The sequence below is a fragment of the Tauraco erythrolophus genome, chromosome 6, assembly GCF_009769465.1.
Source record: "Tauraco erythrolophus isolate bTauEry1 chromosome 6, bTauEry1.pri, whole genome shotgun sequence".
NCBI classification, from domain to species: Eukaryota; Metazoa; Chordata; class Aves; order Musophagiformes; family Musophagidae; genus Tauraco; species Tauraco erythrolophus.
In genome coordinates, this window is record NC_141470.1 from 43,000,091 (window position 1) to 43,019,667 (window position 19,577).

Genomic DNA, 19,577 nt, shown 5'->3' on the forward strand with positions numbered 1-19,577 from the left:
AATGAGACAGTCTTTTTTTTCGCAAAGCTGATACCTGAAAACTCTCCTTCTGGTATAAATGAGGTAAGACACCATTAAAGTGAAATGCTTTACAAAATACTAGAAATGCCTAAAGCAATAAATTATCAGTGTTTGCAAATTGTTTTTATCAGTAAGGGCAAATGTTTTTTTTAATCAGCTGGCTTTCAACTTCTAAATAAGTATTGCATGACCTCGATGTGTTTGGTTTGAGATAATACAATCCATTTCCTGTGCACTGTAAACGTAACTTGCAAAATTGACAGATCTTTTTCCCAGTGGATGTAGAATTCTGAATATTGAGAAAAGCTTGTTCAGTCCCTTTCACTCGGTGTTCTAAATAATATAAAGTTTCTGCAATCACAATCTTAGGCTTAAGCAATTTAAATCTTTCACTTCTGAAGGTAAAAAAGGTGTTTGTTGTGTGTGTATGTAGGTGAAACTTAATGCTCAATCTTCTCTATTCCCAGAGACATTACTCAGCTAACTTTTTATAGGTCACAGTATAATTAGAAATAGACACTGTAAGGTTATAATTACATTACTTTGGCTAAAACTTTGACCTATATTGTGAAGAGATGTGTTTCGTAAAGGCTAGGAAACCAATAGACTGAAAACAGTGTAAGTAATGGAAAACAAGGAGCTTCATAATTATTCCTAGATTTTACCACCTCTATTAGAAACTTAAGTTCCGTAGCTCTCCACAGAGAGACTGAATGTGACATGTGAACACTCTGATACTTATCACAATTGCATTAATTTAGAACACCAGTTTCAAAATATTCTGTGAGCTGTAACCTTTTCAAAGGCCTTTTATTTAATTTTTGTTCTCAGTTCACAAAGTTGTTTGTGTGCCATGTCCTGAGGAATATCTCAGACTGCTCAAAAATGTCTGTTCTCGCCGCAAAATTATTCATTCTTTTGAAATTGTGTCTACAGGAAAAGTTCAGGAATTTTTGGTTAGCCAAGACTGTTTTCTTCAAAGATTTGCATTGGATTAAGTTGATAAAGCCTTTTGACTTCCCTGCAGCAAAAGTTGGCACTGGATGGAATATTGTTGACTGATGTATAGTTTGTACAAGGTGCTGGTAGAATGGGAAATCAGCCATAGATTATAGGAGCAGTTATATCTGCTATTTGGGTAGGAATTTCTCATTGACTTTTAAAATGTTTTGGCTTTTGCTCTTCAGCTGCCCATGCATCAGTTGCAAATTGCTCTTGTTTAGACGTTGCTGGCTAAGCAAGTTAGGACCTTCATATCTCTAATGGCAGCCGTTGCCATATGCTTCTCCAAAGTGCTATTCGTGAAAGATTCATTTAAAGCTCAGAAGCATCAAGGAGTGGAAAATGCTGCTACAGCTATAGTGCTTAGAGCTAAACTAAGTATAGTAGGTGTTTATTATACAAATATTATTGCTCCATTTCTTATCCTTTTCTGAATGGTGTTTCAGATATTGAAATGCATCAGTAAAGTAGGAGTTTGAATTTCTTTCTACTCCACATAGAAAGAACTGGAAAGATCTTTTTGATCTTCCATGGGTATGTCTATATTACCATTTAATTTGGGCTGAAAGTGTGATTTTGAAGTGAATCTGCTGTTTATCCCCATTCAGTACTCTTGGGTTCATGCTGGAGAGCAGTCTCCCTCTGTGCAAGCTGCTTGCTATTGCTCATGGTCTTTGCTAACTAAAGTTTGGGGTTTTTTTTAATTGTTTTCTCAATGCTTTTGTCTATTTGTTTCATTTGTTGTCACACCTGTGGTGATATTTTCTTTTGCGATTCCCCTGAGTTGATGCTTTCTCGTGCAAGTAGGTTTTACGTCTAATGTACATGTGATTGGCTTGAATGAGTTAGAGATAAACTTAGCAGGTATAGTACTTGCCTTTCCCATATCTATTGCCTGTAAGGATAAGAGAAAAAACTTTCTCAGAAATTAATATTTTTGCCAGTGTATTTTTTTTTGGAGTATGCTCACCTCAGAGACAAAATCAGAAAGTGTAGAGTGAAGTTAAGTTTTGATTATTATCTGAATTTTATTCTAAGTCTGCAAAACAGAGTTTTCATAATGTATTTTCTATAAATTCAAGTTCAAAATATCTTCAGGAGATATTTTTTTTATCAATTATTTTGATGCTCCTAATCCCATTTGAAATCGTAAAAGACATGATGAAATATAAACAGTAATGCTAGATTTTAGAAATTCTTCACACTGTGAGTGTCAAAAGAAGGTATAGCTAGTCTTTTGGGAACGGGTCATTACAATGAGCAATTTTGTTATTCTTCGTGCTTATGCTTCAATCTCAGAGTGAGAGACTGCTCTCTATTCGTTATGAACTATGGTGTCCCCTAGCCCCTTATAAAGAGAGCTAAACAGTTGGTACTGGGGTTTAGGTTGTCTTCTTGCTGGAAGTTAATTTGTAGTAATGGGTAAGAGGAGTCATAATGTTCTGCTTGACATAATAATTAATATATTTTTGGAAGGCAGGCTATTGAGTTATAGGCAGTGCTAGAATTTTAAGGGAATGTACGTAGAAGGGATATATATGTTAGGTTTGACAGACTTGCTGTTATCAATACTATTTAAATAATTTCTCAGCTGACCAAGTCTCCTATTGGCTCAGTGTGACTCGGTTTCTCAGAAAACTCCTGATGAAGTGCTGAAAAAGTCTCTGTGAAAAGACCTCAATATTAAAAGATTATTTAAAAAGTACCAATACTCCTTCCATTTTATTCAGACTTCCCAGTTAATATGCGAGGATTTGCCGATATCCTACTGTGGCTTGTCAAGAAGGAGAAAACAGTTGCAGTTTTTGATTTTTCTACAGCTTAATGTTTTGCCTGTTTTGGTAGAAGATGACTTGCATAGAAATACATTGTACTGTTGCAATATGTTGAGAATATAAAAGCTACAGAATCCCCTAAGAATGTATGCTTTTGGGATGTTTGGGAGGATGTTTCTTGTTATCAGTTCCAGATCAGAAATCATGGTTTTGTGGTCAGGGCTGCTGCAAGTGTTTTTCTTTCCAAGACTGTCATACAGTAACACTGGATTTAGCCCACCAGAGTTAATCCATCCTTCATTGTCCATGGACATTTTACACTACCTGGGCATAAGGTGGAGACTTAGTCCCGCTACCTCTGCTAGGCAGAGTGAGTCAGGCGTTGGCAGGGATATTAGCTCAAGTGTGACCCAGGAGATACAGTTACTGTATTTCCAGGGTTCCATCCAGTCCAGCAGCAGTACAGTCACTCTGCCTCACAGGCAGAGGAAAGCCTGTGAGGAAAGCTAGGTCACTGCAGACTCAGCTCAGTTGTTCCAAGAAGAATATGGAAATATGAATGCTTGCAATTTGATGTGTGTCTTACCTTTCCTCCTTCCCTGTCTGTACTCCAGACTGCCACAATCCAAGGATCCTATGTCATTTCTTGTGAATCTTATTATTTGAGGAAGATGAAAGATTTGACTTTGTGTCAACTCAGGATTCAATTCGAGGCTAAATTGATGATGACTATTTTTGCAGGAAATAAAAGTATTTACAAGTGAATAAAACACACAAATATGCATTCGAAGCTTGAAGCGGCTTAGGTTCATTAACTTCCACATAGACAAGTTCAGCTATTGAATTTCAAAGGGTTAGTTTACAAGCCCAGGCATGGCAGCAGCCTGTCTTTTTCTCATTGTGCCTGCAAAGTGGTAAGAGTTACACTCATTACTGAAAGTTACAGTCTAGACAAAGATAATTTATAACTTACTTCCATATAGCTAGAAAATAGAATTACATATAAAGAAATGCAAGGCTGTTGATAGGTAAAATTGTTAGTTTCTCTGTCAGACTAAGAAACAACTTATTTCATCCAAAATCATAGGCCATGCTGTCTTGCTTTCTTAAAGATGTGAACAACACTGACTATGAAGTGCTTTATAAATCAAGGATCCTATTCCAGTTAGTAACATGTAATAAATATATTTGCCTATGTATACATACCTGTATATATAAATAAATAAATATTTAAATAAACACTGCTCATTTCCTGCTTCTTTCAAGGCACTTCAGTCCTACTGTGTAGCGCACAAGTACCTTCTCAAGCAGCATCAACATCTTAACAGCCATTAAGCCTGTCAGTGCTTTACACTGGAAAGTTCTCTTGTAGAGCTAAAACTGGCACTGTTGGGAAAATTATCCTCCTAGAGTGCAAGCTGACTTCTCAGAATTGTCACATTGGAATAGGCTATGTATAAATATGCTATTGAAATATGCCCTGCAGTCTCGTAACGTTTCTAAATTACAATTACAGTGCATTTCAGGAGTTCTATCTATAATACTAAGTCTAATTTTAAAATTAAATATTTTGTGCTAAATACAGTATTAAAATGCTAATGACTGGCACTCTCAGTCTTACAAGCAGCCAGAACAAGCATCTATTATTAATGACACTAAATTTTAGGTTCCATAGAGCCAATTTAATTGGAAATAAGTGCTTCATTGTGTGTATTGGATATGGTAATTTTTACTAGATTATGTTAGAAGTAGTTGTTATTTAAGTACTGCAGATATGGTATAAAATCTGAGTTTTGATAATTTACTATTTATACAGTATCCTCTTTACATCTAAATCAAAAAATCAAGGATATTATGGACATGATCTTATTTAAAAAGAAGATACCATACACAAACTTTAAAAATATATCTGTATTAACCAAGAGCCACCTGTGGGATAACAGTGAGATTTGGAAATAATCAGATAGTATAAACTACTAGATAATGTATGTTTATTGTTTTTATATGTGAAGTCTCATGTAAGCATGATTCTTGCCAAAGGCCAACTGAAGTAATTTGAACAGTTGTTAGATTTGGATGTCATGCCAGTCTCATAATTCCAGGTTTCAAATTTAGTTTCCATTATATTCCTTCTCAAAAAAAACCTGTAAAAAAACCTACTGTATTCTTCCTTCTGTGGATGTAAATTATTTTTTTTGTTTAATCTTGTCTTTATTCCATTTGAGACCAAAAAGCACAGGAACATTCTCTGTGCCCTATGTTCTACCTATCACAAACTAATTAGGAATGATTTCTAACATATTGTCTCATTAAGAATCATCATACAGGGTTGATTCAACTGTTAGAAGAGGTCTTTCTGTAAGTGCATCAAGAAATTCCATGTGCACTTTCAGAAGTGAAATTAGAATAAAAATCTTGTACATTTTAGATATCTTTAAGATTCAATCTTCTAACCTTTCAAAATTTTTCTAAAATTCACTCATTTATTTCTTGATTCATTTAAGACTTTAAGTTTGTAAAATAGTAATTTAAGCTTTCTACCAATCTTTTAAATTGTTCTTCCTGGATATAGCAAACTTGGGTGTGTTTTTTTGTTTGGTTGGATTTTTTTAACTAGCACTAATAATATTCTAACTCTGACTCTTACAAGACAGTGAGTGATATTCATTGTGGAACAGGCCTTCTGGTACAGCGGGTAGGTGGTAGCTGTTTCAGACCACTGGAAGTGCCTCCACATGCTTGGAGTGCTTTGTAATTGTTAGTTACTTACTGGAGGATCTACAAGAGCATTCCAGCTGACTTGAACACTTGGCATTCTGGAGAGATGGCAGGAAGGTCACGAACAGCAAGGAGCAGCAAGATAGACTATAAGGCTTCTTTTCCATGTTTCTGAACCAAGCAAAAAAAAAAAAATCTCAGTGATCCCAGTAAGAGTTCATGGATTAAATGTTAGTTTTCATTGAACAACAAAGGAGGGAACAACCGTGTTAATAAAGTCTGCTAATAAAGAACAACAGAGTTTGTGTCCTTTTTGCTGTCCTTAACAATGACTGATGGAAAGCAACTTCATAAGCATGTCACAGAAGCTCTTGAAGGCTTAGCTGCACTGATATAAAACAGTGACTTATCTTGAAAACTTCCGATCATGCTATCAATTTTCATTACCGAAAACTTGGCACAGATGGTAGTTCTTCACTTCTGATCTGTTTGAAAAGAGAGAGCACAGTCACCATAGTGAGTGTTTGACATGAGAGTAAAGAGTCTCATCATCCTTTGTCAAATTCTGTTATAGCCACCAAGATTTAGTGAAAGAGAGTGAATGAGGTTAGCATTCTTTGGCTTGAGTAAGTCAAAACATTTTGATTAAAAGTTTTCTCTTGTGTTCTGCATGTCTATGCAGGACTGAATTTTTCTCCTGTGTGAACTTGCAGTTCCTTTTATTTATTTATTTTGACATCTTACATTTCAGTACTTTGTTGATACCTAAAATCTTTGTGCTATTTATGTGGGGTTATGCTTTGTTTGTTATTTGAATCCTCATTATTTCAAGAATAAGACCACTTTTTCTCCAAGAATTATTTCTCTTTCATCTAAACTCTTCTCTTTACGAGCAGCTGATCTCCACCAAAGACGCTAATTAAGTTTGAGTTTACTAAGAACAAGAGTCTTTCTGAAGAAGTCTATAAACTGAAAAATCTTTTAAGAGAAATGCACATACTTTCCTATATAAACAATAAAAAGTGATTGGCTCTTAGGAAAATAGAGCTCAGACAACGAAGATCCTACAGCCCTGGATAAGGCTTAAAGAACGACTGAAATTTTCTTGGTCCATGTCAAGAGTAATTCCAAATCTTCTTCAAACTAAAAACAAAGAGAGAACAAGAGTGGGATATATTCAAAGCTGAGCTGTCAGAGTAATAAGCTGGCTTCATAAAGCTTTGAAAACTCACAGTTTTCAAAAGGATAACCATTTTGCTGGAAAATTACTGAACTATTAGTTCATTAGCATTGAATTCTGGTAGGTATTTTCTGTTGTAGATCAAATGACGAAAGTTCTGATCAAATAATTGGAGTGTTCTTCTTTCTGCTTCTTCATGTAGCTGACATGATTGTTTTATAGCGTTCAATTTTTCTATGTATGTCTTGCATGAAATGATAGTAGGGGTTTCCTCATAGCCAGTTAACTACTTTCTACACTGAGGTCAAAAACTGTCTAGTCCTGGCAAGGCTACCAAGAACTGGTTGTTTCAGCTACAGCAGAGAGTTCACCATGAGTAAAATGTCCTTCTATTTGCAGCCTCAATTTTCATTTATCTGTGGTAATTTGGACTGTTCAGAAATGCCTTTAACTTCTATTTAGTATATATGGCTTGCAGAATGCGAGAAAGCGCTGAGTAAAGAGAGTAAAACAATAAGAAGCGAAGGTAGTTATCTAGACGATTGCAAAATTTGTCCTATATACTTCCATTATTGCAGAAAAAGTATAGAGTTGTGTGAAGAGATCTAGAAGGTTATTTGAAGAATGTTTTAATAAGTCTTCACTAATCCATTTCAGTAGATATGAATACATAATACATGATGAACATGCTTAGTACAAAGCTACCTCATAATTTTTTCTCATTTCTTTGTGATCTTAAATGATCAATGCAAGACAAAAATATATATATTATTATTGTTGTCCAGTGAACAGGGATTTGAAAAATAATATTGTTTTTCAAAACTTGCCTCTACTACCAGTTGCTTGACTAGGTTTTCGTACAGATTTGGGTTTTGATATTTTTTCTTTTTTGTCAGAAGCAGCTGGAATCACAACCTGCTACTGTATTACACAGTTCAGTACCATCTTTCCTCTTGAGCCCAAAACTGCTCTAAAGTACTTGTGTGATACTTTCTTTCAGGGGGCGATAGAAAACCAGATTTTAGTGAGCTCAAATATGAATTTTTCTACCAAGTTTTAAATTTTTTTACACACTATTTTTTTAAATTTAGAAAGTTAGGCCTTTATAAAAATCACTATGCTTTAACATGTTCATGAAAAGTTGTATGGTTACACATCGAACATATGTCGTACAGTGATAACTTTAATGAGCAAAGTCTCTGAACATTGTGGGCTTGGCTGATCTAGGTTGTACAAGAACATATTTCTTATTCTGAAGGTTTCTAAGGGTTTTCAGGTCATAATTGTAGGCACGTTACACAGTGCAACTAGTGGAAGTTCAGTAATATGAAACCATCATTGAACTGCAGATGTGACATCACTTCCCACACTAAACTGCTTGCCATATTCAGTTCATATATGTGGTTTCTTACGCATTTTACTGATGTCAGGAAGATCTCAGAAATGGCTAGCCCAGATTTGTTTACACAATACTCTTTCAGTACAGTTCTGAGGTGTCTCATTTTACTGCCATAACTTCTCCTGTGGTTCTTTAGTTGAAACCCATCTCAGGCCTTACGGCAGAGTGTTTCTGTGCATCAGCTCTCTGAGGCTTCCTCAGTGGACTAAATCCTTCCTTGCATTTAAGAATTTGGCCTGCGGTGAATGCTATGACCAGAAAGTCTTTTTACATTCAAGTACTGATTAAACTTAATAAGGGAAATAAATGTTTGAAAGCAGTCTGCCTTCTCTGCAGCCAGCCTCTCCTGCAGAAAAGGTACAGGCTGGCCTAGGCTTGTAAGGCACTTCAGCTGGTCCTGGAAGCGAGCTGGAATAGCTTCCAGCAGCAACTGCCCTGCTTCTGGACAAAAGGATCTTTTGCTTCTTCCCAGTATATTTGATCCTTTGGCCCTAGCAATAGCCCATATGGCAAAACAAATGCAAGTTGCTGGGATCCTGAGACAGGAGCTTCACAATTAGCATTTCAAGCGTTGTTACTTAACAGCCTGACATGCTTAGCGAGTGATATCATATCTTACTCCTCTCTTCCTTTCTTCTTACTCCTTTTCCTTGCAGATTGATAGTAAAGCAGTATACTTGCATAAGAAACATCCTAATAAAACACATCACATAACCTACAAATAAACCACTACAGAGCAACTCCATGTCTGTAACAATCCCTGACAAACCATTATTATTTTAGCAACTCAAAAAATTGGCGATTTGATATCTATTTCACATCGTTTTGAAGCACAGGTATATATATAAGAATGTAACTCTGAATCCTGAGATAACAGAATACGGTAGAAGCATGCATACTTAAAGTTCACCAAACTGGGTATTTTCAAAATGTTTTTGAGCAATGTTTGTGCCATAGAAAGTGGAACGTCTTTTCTTGCAAGTGTGTCACAATGACTAGTCTCCTATAACACCTGAAAATTTCCACTGAAGAAATCTGTTTGAAAACAGGGGTCTATAAGAAAAAAAGCAAAATATTTTTCTACAGGGAAAACATGTCTGTCAAATTAACAGCTTTCCCATATTTCAACAAGTTTCTGAGAATTTTAGCAAAAAATGAAATGAAGATTGCTTACTGGAATTTGCAACGATGAAAATGTTGCTCGCTTATAATAATGACAGTAAATTAATGAAAATAAAAGCCAAGCGGGGAAAGAGAATAATATGCAGGAAAGCATGGAACACTAGAAAAAGTTACTGTCAGTAGTATGTGTATTATCATGAAAGAAGAGCAGAGAAGCTTACATTGAGGACCAATGTGTTTCTAAGCTGTCGGTGTCAGCAGAAGGCCAGGCCAGTGATCTTAGAGCCCTCCTGGTAGCTGTTTTCCTGCTGCACTTTGCATTCTTCATCTGATAAAACGTATTTTTTTTCCTGTAGCCACTGAATGCCATAGTGATATGAGCTACAGTACTTCAGCACTTCACCTCACTTTCTGATGAACTTGTGACTGGCAGTGAGTCTAGAGCTTTCAATGGCAGTTGATTTTGCTTAGTCAAATTCTGGATTTTTCATGTATGGTTATTTTCTTTGACTTAATCGTTACTTAAAAACAGTTGTGAAAAAAATGCAAGTAGCATTTGCCTTTAAGGTTTCTCCAATAATCCAAAATAGAAGAGAACGATTTTATCCTTATTATAAGACTGTTTGGAGGTACAAGCAGGTAGAGATAAAAAATCATTTCTCTTTGAGAAGTTAGAGTGAATTTTAAAGAAAAAATAGCTTTCCGAATATTTGCAAATCTTTATTTCTTTAGCAATAAAACCCCCTCTCTTTTGTGCTCTTTATATATAAGCATAAAAAGCCAGTGCAGAGAGTGAGTTTAATTCATAATTTTCAAGTACATTTAAAAAAAAAGAATCTGAAAATTCTTTGGCAGGTATTCTAATTTTCTTCTGAAGAGAAGAATTTGTACATCTGATTGGAGTATTTGTCTTATAAGGAATTAAAATACACTTAAAAGGAAAGACCAAATAGATGTTTTCTTAAATCATAAATTTTAGTTTTTTATGTACAGTAGTCATAAGACTCAATGGCAATCTGTTTTTCCTACTGAGGTTTTACTGTGAGATCAAGAAACAGAAATGTGCAGTATAGCTTCTCTTTCACTGATACTAACTTTAAAGCAACATATCGCAACCTTTCATCTTTCTGTAAGTTTCATGGACATCTTAACAGAATTTCTTGAAGAGCAGAGAAAAAATATTTTTTTAAGTCAACATAAAGCTTAGTTTTCATTGACTCTTGAGGGTTTGTTTATGCACGTTGTCTACTGCAGCGTTTGCAGTTCAGTCTATTTTAGTTGACGTGGAGGGTTATGAGCAGGCTGACGGATTCAACAGCTGCAGATTACAGGATCAGCTGTCTGGAAGACTGAGTGAAGTGGGCAGTTGGCAGCCAAATGGATACAACCCCTGTAGCCTCAGAAATTCCACAGTCGGTGCTACAGGATAGCTCATGAGAGGATGACAAAATCTTTACCTTAACACCACTATGAAACTGTGTAAAATAAAAATGCCTAGTGGATGTTTGAGATCAATGATTACAAAAAGTTGTTTTGAAAATGGTGTTTTCTAAAAATCAGGCTATAGTGGTTTCTGATATGAAACTATATAATGATAAAACGTGGAAGGATTTCCGTGCTTAAATTTGTAGACTGTGTATTTACATTGACCTGAAACAATGCATATTTAGAAATAGATGACAATAGGTAAATGCTGTTTTCTTATTCCTTAAAAGCATATGGTTTATGTTACCTACCTGACACTCCTGGTAAGAGCAACTAGTGCTCATGATGGCATTTGGATACTATCTTGTGATACCACTGTTCTTTATTTTTAAATACAAAGTGTAAAAATGGCACATGACAATGTTCTGCTGGTTTTACTGTATCTAATATTAAATCACCTACAAGGAGTTAAGAAGAATTAGGAAAATGAGGCTATATTCTACCAGGTCTTGATATTGAGCCTCAGTAAAATTGGGGACTTACATAACATGACATTTTTGTGCTGTATTTGAACTGCATTAATTATTACACACAAGTATTAAATTCACAGCTGCGTTAGATACCATTATTTCATTTTGCTGACTTATAGGCAAGTCTAGACATTAGGTACAGTAGTAAGAAAATGTTGTACTAGATAACGCCAGCTGGCTTTGACATTACATTGTTTTCTCTCAATATGCTATTTTGTGCCAGGAAAGTGTAAAGAAAACCTGCAAGTAAATAGGCTGCAGCTTTATTAATGTTCTTCTTCTGAGGACTAATCAACATTAACTTATATGGCAAAAGTGATTATTTCTTCGTAATTATGTTCTCTGATAAAGGGCTGGCATTAGCCTTTACACAGCTATTCTTCTGTCCTTTGAGCAGCCTTCACCTTCCCATCATCGTATGACAGCTAAAAAACAAGGAAAGGGGATATCAATAGGGGCCTAAATTCTTTTTTGCAAACTTTGTGTAAGATTCTATGGACTTTCCCCAAACCGAGGTCCAATCCATTTTATCCAGGAACCTGGCCTGTGGTGAAATGAAATCTGGTTCTTTTGATAATGGCTACACATTCAGCTGAAACAAAAGTCACTCACCAAAACAATGTTACATGGTGCAGGAATGGCAACTTATGGCTTCCAATATTTTTTCAAGAAATGCCCAATAGACTGATAATATGATCATGTGCTATGCATGCAGAGTCTGACGTATTGGGAACTGCTGATCAGCTCCTCTCTGTCACATGAGCAGTTAGTGCATGTTCAGTAAGGCTGTTGCATTGACTCTACTGCTCTTTAAGCACATAGTAAATCCAGCCTACTCTTGTCTGTCTTTAGACTTAGAGTGTATGTGCAGGTGGACTGCACAGCATATATGCAATATTGAACTGGACACACTGAACTTGTGGATGCACTGTAGATGTTTGTTCAGGACTTCTAGACATTGAATAGTTGGAATAGGGGAGTCAAATCACTTTAAATCTATGCCTGGCCCTGTTGCAAATTCAATCAGACTTTCTAAGCAGTTCAATCAGATTTTCATCTAACAGGAAGAGAAGAAAAATAAATCCAACATCCCTAAAGATGATGTCATGTGAACATATTTATCAGAAAAGGAAAAAAAAAATCTTTCTATTCTCCCATGAAAGTAAAGACAAGACTGCAGTGACAGTGCAGTGCTATACTAATTCCAGGCCAGAAGGGAGAGGGAGCTGATGATGAAGTCAGAAAATAGAGCTCGGAGTTTATGTATTATGAAAAGGTACATAGGGACTTAATTTCCTTCCTGGCTAATTCAGTCGCTCAGCAAATAACTTCCTGTCTTTTGGCCACCCACTCTTTCTAAAACCTAAATCCTTGAAGAGCTAGTACTTTGTTTGTCTCTGACTGAGAAGGTAGTCTTATATGTGGAGATCAGAGTACACGACCTTCACTTGGATACGAACAAGGTCAGCCTTAGCTTTTCTCCTTATTGCTGAAACTGTCAAGAGCGGTCAGTTATCTTGTTAGCAGATAAAGTGTTTGGCTGCTGCTGTACTTTCAGCAGTCTGTAAGCACTTCAGAATTTGTTTTTTGATGAAAATGAACAACTTGTAAGAAGCCATGTAAAAATTAGCAGCATATGTCCTTGAATACATGCTTCTTTCAAACCTCCAGTGGTGCTGAGATTTCCATTTTGGTTCCAAATTTTCTGTGTTGTGGAAAGTTTGTCTGTTTAAGAAATTTGAGATGCTTTGATAGATAACGTAATGGTAGCTCAAGACAAAACTTCTTTGAACTGTGGGTCTGAATTCTTGATTTAGAGTTTTAGCTAGATTCATTAGCCAATATTTTCAGTATATTATCTAACAATTGTCAGGAGACACTTGCTTATTGTTAATACTTTCTTCTTAAGGTTTTGTGTTTTCAACCTCTCTGAGAATTCTTATGGCAGTTGAATTCAGCATGTAACTGTGTATGAAGCTGGAAAATAATGAAAATTTGTTTTGCAGGTCGACACAAATTTAAGCTCATTCACGAGTAGTCTAACTGAATATATACGAAGTATTTTTTTATACATTGAGTCTAATTTACAAAGTTATAGTTACTGGGCAACAACTTATTTTTTAATCCCTGAAATTAAAATTAAACTTCTTTATGGCCAAGAGGAAAAACACATGTATTTATATATATAACACATGTTATATATAACATCGGAGAAGGGAATGCAAATTCAGTCAAACTAATTTACTAAACATATTCTTTAAAACATTTGAAACAACATAGAAATTCAACTGTGCTTTTCAGTCAAGTTTCAGTTGTAGTTGGATAAATGGACAAGCTTGGAAAAGGTTTGGCCGAGACTTTTAGCTTTGTCTGTGTGTCTGTAGAATTAGATTAGCACACTAATCTGGTAACTAGAGCATCCATTTCTCATCTGGAAGTGTGTGGACATTTGAAGCCCTGAGCACTTGCAGCCCTGTGTGCTGCCAGGCGAGGCTGTGTGTTTTGTACTTGCAAACATAGATGCTGGTTGTCACAACAACGGGACTGAGGATAAAGGTGAAGAGATACTGCTTCTCTCCCAAGGCGGCCCCAAAACTCTGCTCGTTGAAACTCCAACGTTTTGTTCTCATCTCTGGCATTTTTAGAGCTACTCCTGCAGAGGACTTGATTTAGCTGTCAGTGATTTATTAAAATAAGTAACTACTTATAGTACTCAACCATAATAATAGTTTCTCAAGGGCTAATATTGTGCTATCTATTATAGCAAAATTATCTAATATTATCTAAGGATTTGATTTTGATTAATTTGTTAAATACATGCAATTACATAGTCAATATTATGGCTTTACTTTCAAACTGAAGATGTCAAATCTGAACTGATAAAAATTACTGTATGCAGTAATTGTATGCATATGTATGCAGCATTGTATGCGTATACAGTAATTGTATGCGGTGTATGCAGCACAATTTAGAAACCTAGAACATTAATTGTTAAATTTGGCGGATACCATCCCATCACAACCTTAGTTTTGTAACCTGGTAACTGATAGTTTCTTTTCTGCTTTTTCAACACAGCTGTTCACAGCTTCTCTACTTTCCTTCTTTCTCCTTTTCCACCCATTATCTTCTGTTCAATTTTCAAGTCCAGAACAAGACTGTGTAAAAGTTAGCACCCTCTCATCACAACAGTCAGCAATGGATCTTGGAAACAGCTTATCCACGTTGAGTTTATCCCAGACTTTTGCCCTGCTTGGCTATAGAGGCTAGATTAAAAGGCAAATTCTATCCAAAAGAATTTTGTTGATGATGGCACAGATCAGATTCTTTGCATTTTAACTGGGGGGGTGGGAGGGAAGGAGAGAGGGAGACTGCTTGTGGCAATCTTGTCACTTTCATTCCTATTGCTGTCTTCTAGGATGTCACTTTACAGTGTTAGTTTTCTACTTCTGATTCATGTGATCTTGTTGTGCCATCCTTCTTTATTGTATGCTGTCTCTGCACTTACTGAGCAGTCCTGCCAAACAGGACAGCTGCTGGTTCAGTTGCTGTAGCATTGCCATAAATAAATAAAAAAAAAGTTAAAAAAAAAAAAAAGACAACCCTGGATGTATTAATTACATTATCTTTCCTCTCTGAAATAATCTATTCTGCATTTAATAAAAAAATACATAAAAAAGTAGAGCTGAACCATGAAAGGACCATGCTTGTAACTCAATATCTACTTTATTTTTCCATTGCAGGATATTTGTGAAGATATATCTGACCATGTTGAACAAATTCATGCTCTACTAGAGACTGAGTTTTCCCTGAAGCTTCTGTCTTACTCTGTCAATGTGATAGTTGATATCCATACAGTACAACTACTCTGGCACCAGCTACGTGTTTCTGTTCTGGTTCTGAGAGAGCGTATTCTCCAGGGACTACAAGACGCCAATGGAAACTACACCAGGCAGACTGATATTCTGCAAGCATTTTCTGAAGAGACTAAGGAGGTATAGTAACTAAACTTGATTTTGAGAATTTCATCTGTATTTGAAGCAAGTCATCCCTGTTGCACATTTAAAATTGCTAGGATGACAATTTTAAGAATGATGTACTTGTCTTCTAGATATTTGGCTAATTTTGATTTTTAAATGTCTTCAGCTGATACTTGGTCTCATTGAACCAAATTAAAGTAAATTAAGGTCAACTTTCAGAAGTGTCATGCTAGTGTCTAGCAAAGTTTTCTACTGATTGAAATATATTTTCATAAAGGATTAGGAACACTTACAGAGGTGCATCTGGTCCAAATTCCTTGATCTGGTTACTTGAGAATTTAAGGTTCATATCCAATTCAAAACTCAATTTATGTGCAATAAATTCTTTAATGAAAAGCTTAGACATTTTCCTTCTTGCATACACAAACTTGAAGCTTACACAATGTTTCCCAAAACTTTTGAGACTAGAGGAATATTGCTTTCAAGCAGAGAGCATGGACTTTAATTTGTTTGAATGGCCATTCTGCAACATGCCTCTAAACAGTCACAGATTTTGTTTGAGAAACAATGATGCACATTTTTACTCTAACGAGGTGTAAAATTCACACATGTGTAAATGCTTTGTAAATCTAAATTCATTTGATTAAAATGCCTTTTCCTTTAAATTCTTCATTACTAAGTTGGCTTAGATAGAAGGACACTACTGGCCCAATTTTTAAAACTGAAAAAAAGATGCACATTTTTAATAGTTAGGGTAACTAATGGTTACTAGAATATATCGTAGTGTTTGGAGAATTCTTCATTTGCTGAAAGTCCTAAGATTAAGATAAAATGTTTTTGTTAGGATTAGATAAATTTACAGAAAGAGACCTCTAGATCAATGCAGTGATGTTCTGCGACGTTGTGTTACAGAGGAATTCAGAAACCCTCTAAACATGTCCTGAATTTCAGATCATTCAGTTTTAAAGAGAATGTGTGTATTTCTCTGCTCCCTGTTGGATTTTATATTTGTCTTTGGCACAACAGAGTGGGTGGTCCTGAAATCAAAACTCAGATATGCCCAGGCCCACCTTCCACACCCCCTCTTCCTGGTATATAGATTCCTGGTGCTTCAGATTCAGTTTCTGCTTTGCTGTTGCTGGTAAACCTTCCCTGGCAAGTCTGAAGGAAATCCACGCTTGTCTGAATATCCAGCATGGTGAATTAGGGTGAAATCATTATTTTATGACATGAATGTGGTGACTTGAAGAAATAAGGAAGGGGCAGATTCAGATACTAAGAAACAGGAAATGTTCCATCTGGATCTGATTACAACTGCTATAAAAAACATCTCTCCAATACAGTGGAGGACTGACTGAAGAAGGATAGATTATTTTTCAGTGGGGAAAAAACATGTTGCCAGATAGGCTTGTATGGTAATAAAAGAGACAAAATATCCTGACATGAATCTTTTTTTCCACTCCAACTACAGCATAAATAATATTTGATAAAATTAATGGCTAGCAATAGCAGGGACACAATATTAATATTAAGTTTCTCCTCTATAGCTTGAATAGGTTCCCAGAAATTGCTCTGCAGTTGTTAACCTTCAGGTATTTATTCAAGCTTTTCATTGAGCATAATGGTAGTGGCTTAATTTGATGAGAATATATAAATAAATAAAATGTAATGTAGAGACAATTATATCTACTCTTCATTCTCCTAATTTTCAATACTCCTTGGAGAATATGACCTGGGAACGACATCTTACTTTTTTCTCCTAAGACTGAGAATTCGTCTGGTTTGAAATGAATAGAAGCAAACTTTCAAATACAACAAAGACTTTTATTTTGGAATTTGTTACAGTAGGACACTTAGAAGTGTAAAGAAGTTCAAAAAATAAATGTGAAAACTAAACAAAGATGGGAGGAATTATAACCTCCAGATAAAGAAGTCCCTATGTTACTCATTGGTAGAAGCTGCGAGTATGAGTAGAAATGGTGTGTGTGGAAGGGCCATGTACATGCACCCATGTCTTACAGCTCAGCTAGAAGAAAATGTTTAGAACTGATGCGGAGATAGGATAACGGGCTAGGTGGAAATTTAATCTGAACCAGTACAGCAACTGTTATGTTTTTGTGTAGTCCATGAACCTATCATTTTACAAAACCTTCAGCTCTCTCCTTAAGTCAGCTGTCTTCTGTGTAATGGTGAAGAGTGGCTTTGGCTGCCAATATCAACTGAGGAACTCCATGGAAGAAGTTACCAAGTTACCAAGATTTCTTCCATGTTCAGTGAGACAGTCTCATCTTGTTAATATTCACTGCTCTCTCAGTTCATAGACTGCACAGTCAATCATGGCACAACAGCCCCGTCTGGCCCATATTTACACTGTAGCTGTAACACACATTCATGTGCACGAGCTAGCCTCAACATAATGAACAGGGATAACACAGATGAAGTAGCTACCAAAACATCAAAGTGAGTAGCACGGGCTGTACCAGCCTAGTTGGGAACCCAGCTTGTTAACTGGGCAGGCAGTAACTGTGCTTTTGGCTGTCTCACCAGTGCCATAGTGAATAATGTGCCAGCAGGAAAGGGCACAAAAACTTTCATGGCTTGGAGGAAATAGAGGAACCAGTGAGGTAAGTTGCCTGCCATGATGGAGACGCCAAATTAAGAAAACACTTTTTTTTAATAAAAGAATTTAGAAAGGCAAGATTTTGAAGGACCATTTCTCCTTCAGAAATTACCCCGCGATGGATAAGAAGGAAAGAAAAATGAGTTCTATGCAGCCTGAGTTCAGTCTAGCTGAATCTAACCTGCGACTTCTATTCCACAATTGATAAAGCCAGGAAATATGGAAAGGATCAGTATAAGGCTATGCTAAATACAGTGAATCCTGATGTTCTCAAACAGATGGTAAAGTCATGAAAGAAATATCTTGCAAATAAAATTAGCTCATTTGAAAGAGTAAAAAAAAATGCAGAATTGTACTGGTTTAAATATAAACGCAAGAAGGTACTGGAAACACCCTGCAGAGCTTTAAAGGAAACATTGCTATGTGAAAAGGGACGAATTTTTTGAATTAAAGCATTCCTATTGGCAGCCATGCAAATAACTAAATGTAATATTTTTCTGAAATCAAAACAATAATAAAAACATGGTAATATTGGCATTAAATAAGGCTCCTCTGAAGTACTCATTTAAGAGGCTGCTTGGAAAATGACCAAGCAAGATGGTTTAATGCATATGATTGTAAATTTTATAAATGTTAATAAACACATTTTTAAGAGACGAAGGAATGGTTCTCATTACTCAGGAGAAATGAAGGCCCTCAGGGTCTTGGAAAGGGTTTTGATTTATATATGGTTTTACAGTTTCTAATCTTTTCCTGAGATTAGAGGGAAAATGCAGCTGTAATACTGATCATTGTTTAGTCATTATTTTCCTTAATAAATGCAGCTCCAAAATACAAATTTGACAGATTTATAGAAACTTCCCCTCTTCATTCTGGACTATTGACAATATACAATTTGTGGCATAGGTTTTACATCTGGATAGAATGTGCTAAATAAATGATATTTTCAATGTTCAAGATTATTGTTGATAAATAACTCTCTGGTTGATCTTTTCTATAAATAATATTTTTAGCTTGAAGATCTTTTATATTTTTACTTTGAGTAAAGCAAGTGAGGCAGAGAGAGTACAGGGCTCAAACATTATATGTTTATAGAAGATGGCAAACAATAGCCTTACTTATTGAGGCTATTCTTGTTCAAACCAAAATCCAAGTGGTTTATTGTGAGATGAAGAGATTGTGAGGCTATTGCACCTTCTTCAGGCATGATGCCTAAGGTCTTTAAACTAGGGGTTTAGGCAGTGTAGTGAGACAAGCTGCACCAGAGAATAATTTAGACATGACCCTTTTGTAGATACTCAAGAATTTGTTTTAAAAAACTCTATTATGAAAACCAAATCTGAGTAGAAGGACCAGTATTGTGATTTAGGCACCTAAAGTTAGACTCCTAAAACATGAGTTTCTGCCCTTTATGATGTTTTTAAAGTAGTTTCTGTAAGCACTTGGGCTACTGTTGGCTTTTCTAATTCTGCTTTTCAGTTTCTTTTGTCCAATCGGCATGTTCTGCCAGTTTCTCTTGTTCTAGATAGTTTCTTGGAATTACTTAAGATGTACACCAGTGTAACTAGGAACAGAAATTGTTTCAGAATTATTTGATCCTATGTCAAGGTTTAAAATTACATGCTGGGAACTGGAAATAGTTGAGGCCCGCCTAGGTGTTACAACATTAAATCACCTCCTAAAAATATGCTTATAAACTGTTAACTAAACATAATTTTGCTGTGATTGTTATGTATCAGTCTGCTTTTGGATCTTAATGTAGTCAGATTATTTTAGTGTCCTTCAAATAAGTCACCAAAAAATTTATA

At 35.8% G+C, this 19,577-nt stretch overlaps 1 protein-coding gene across 2 annotated transcripts in view; it reads left to right on the plus strand.

Annotated features, from left to right (window-relative positions):
• Positions 1–19,577, plus strand: part of AKAP6 (A-kinase anchoring protein 6) — a 230,108-nt gene that overhangs the window by 20,874 nt on the left and 189,657 nt on the right. For both annotated transcript variants that reach the window (XM_086613686.1, XM_086613687.1), the window contains exon 2: positions 14,913–15,164. In XM_086613686.1, coding sequence (XP_086469812.1) covers positions 14,913–15,164 — 252 coding nt within the window. The remainder of the gene's footprint in view (positions 1–14,912; positions 15,165–19,577) is intronic.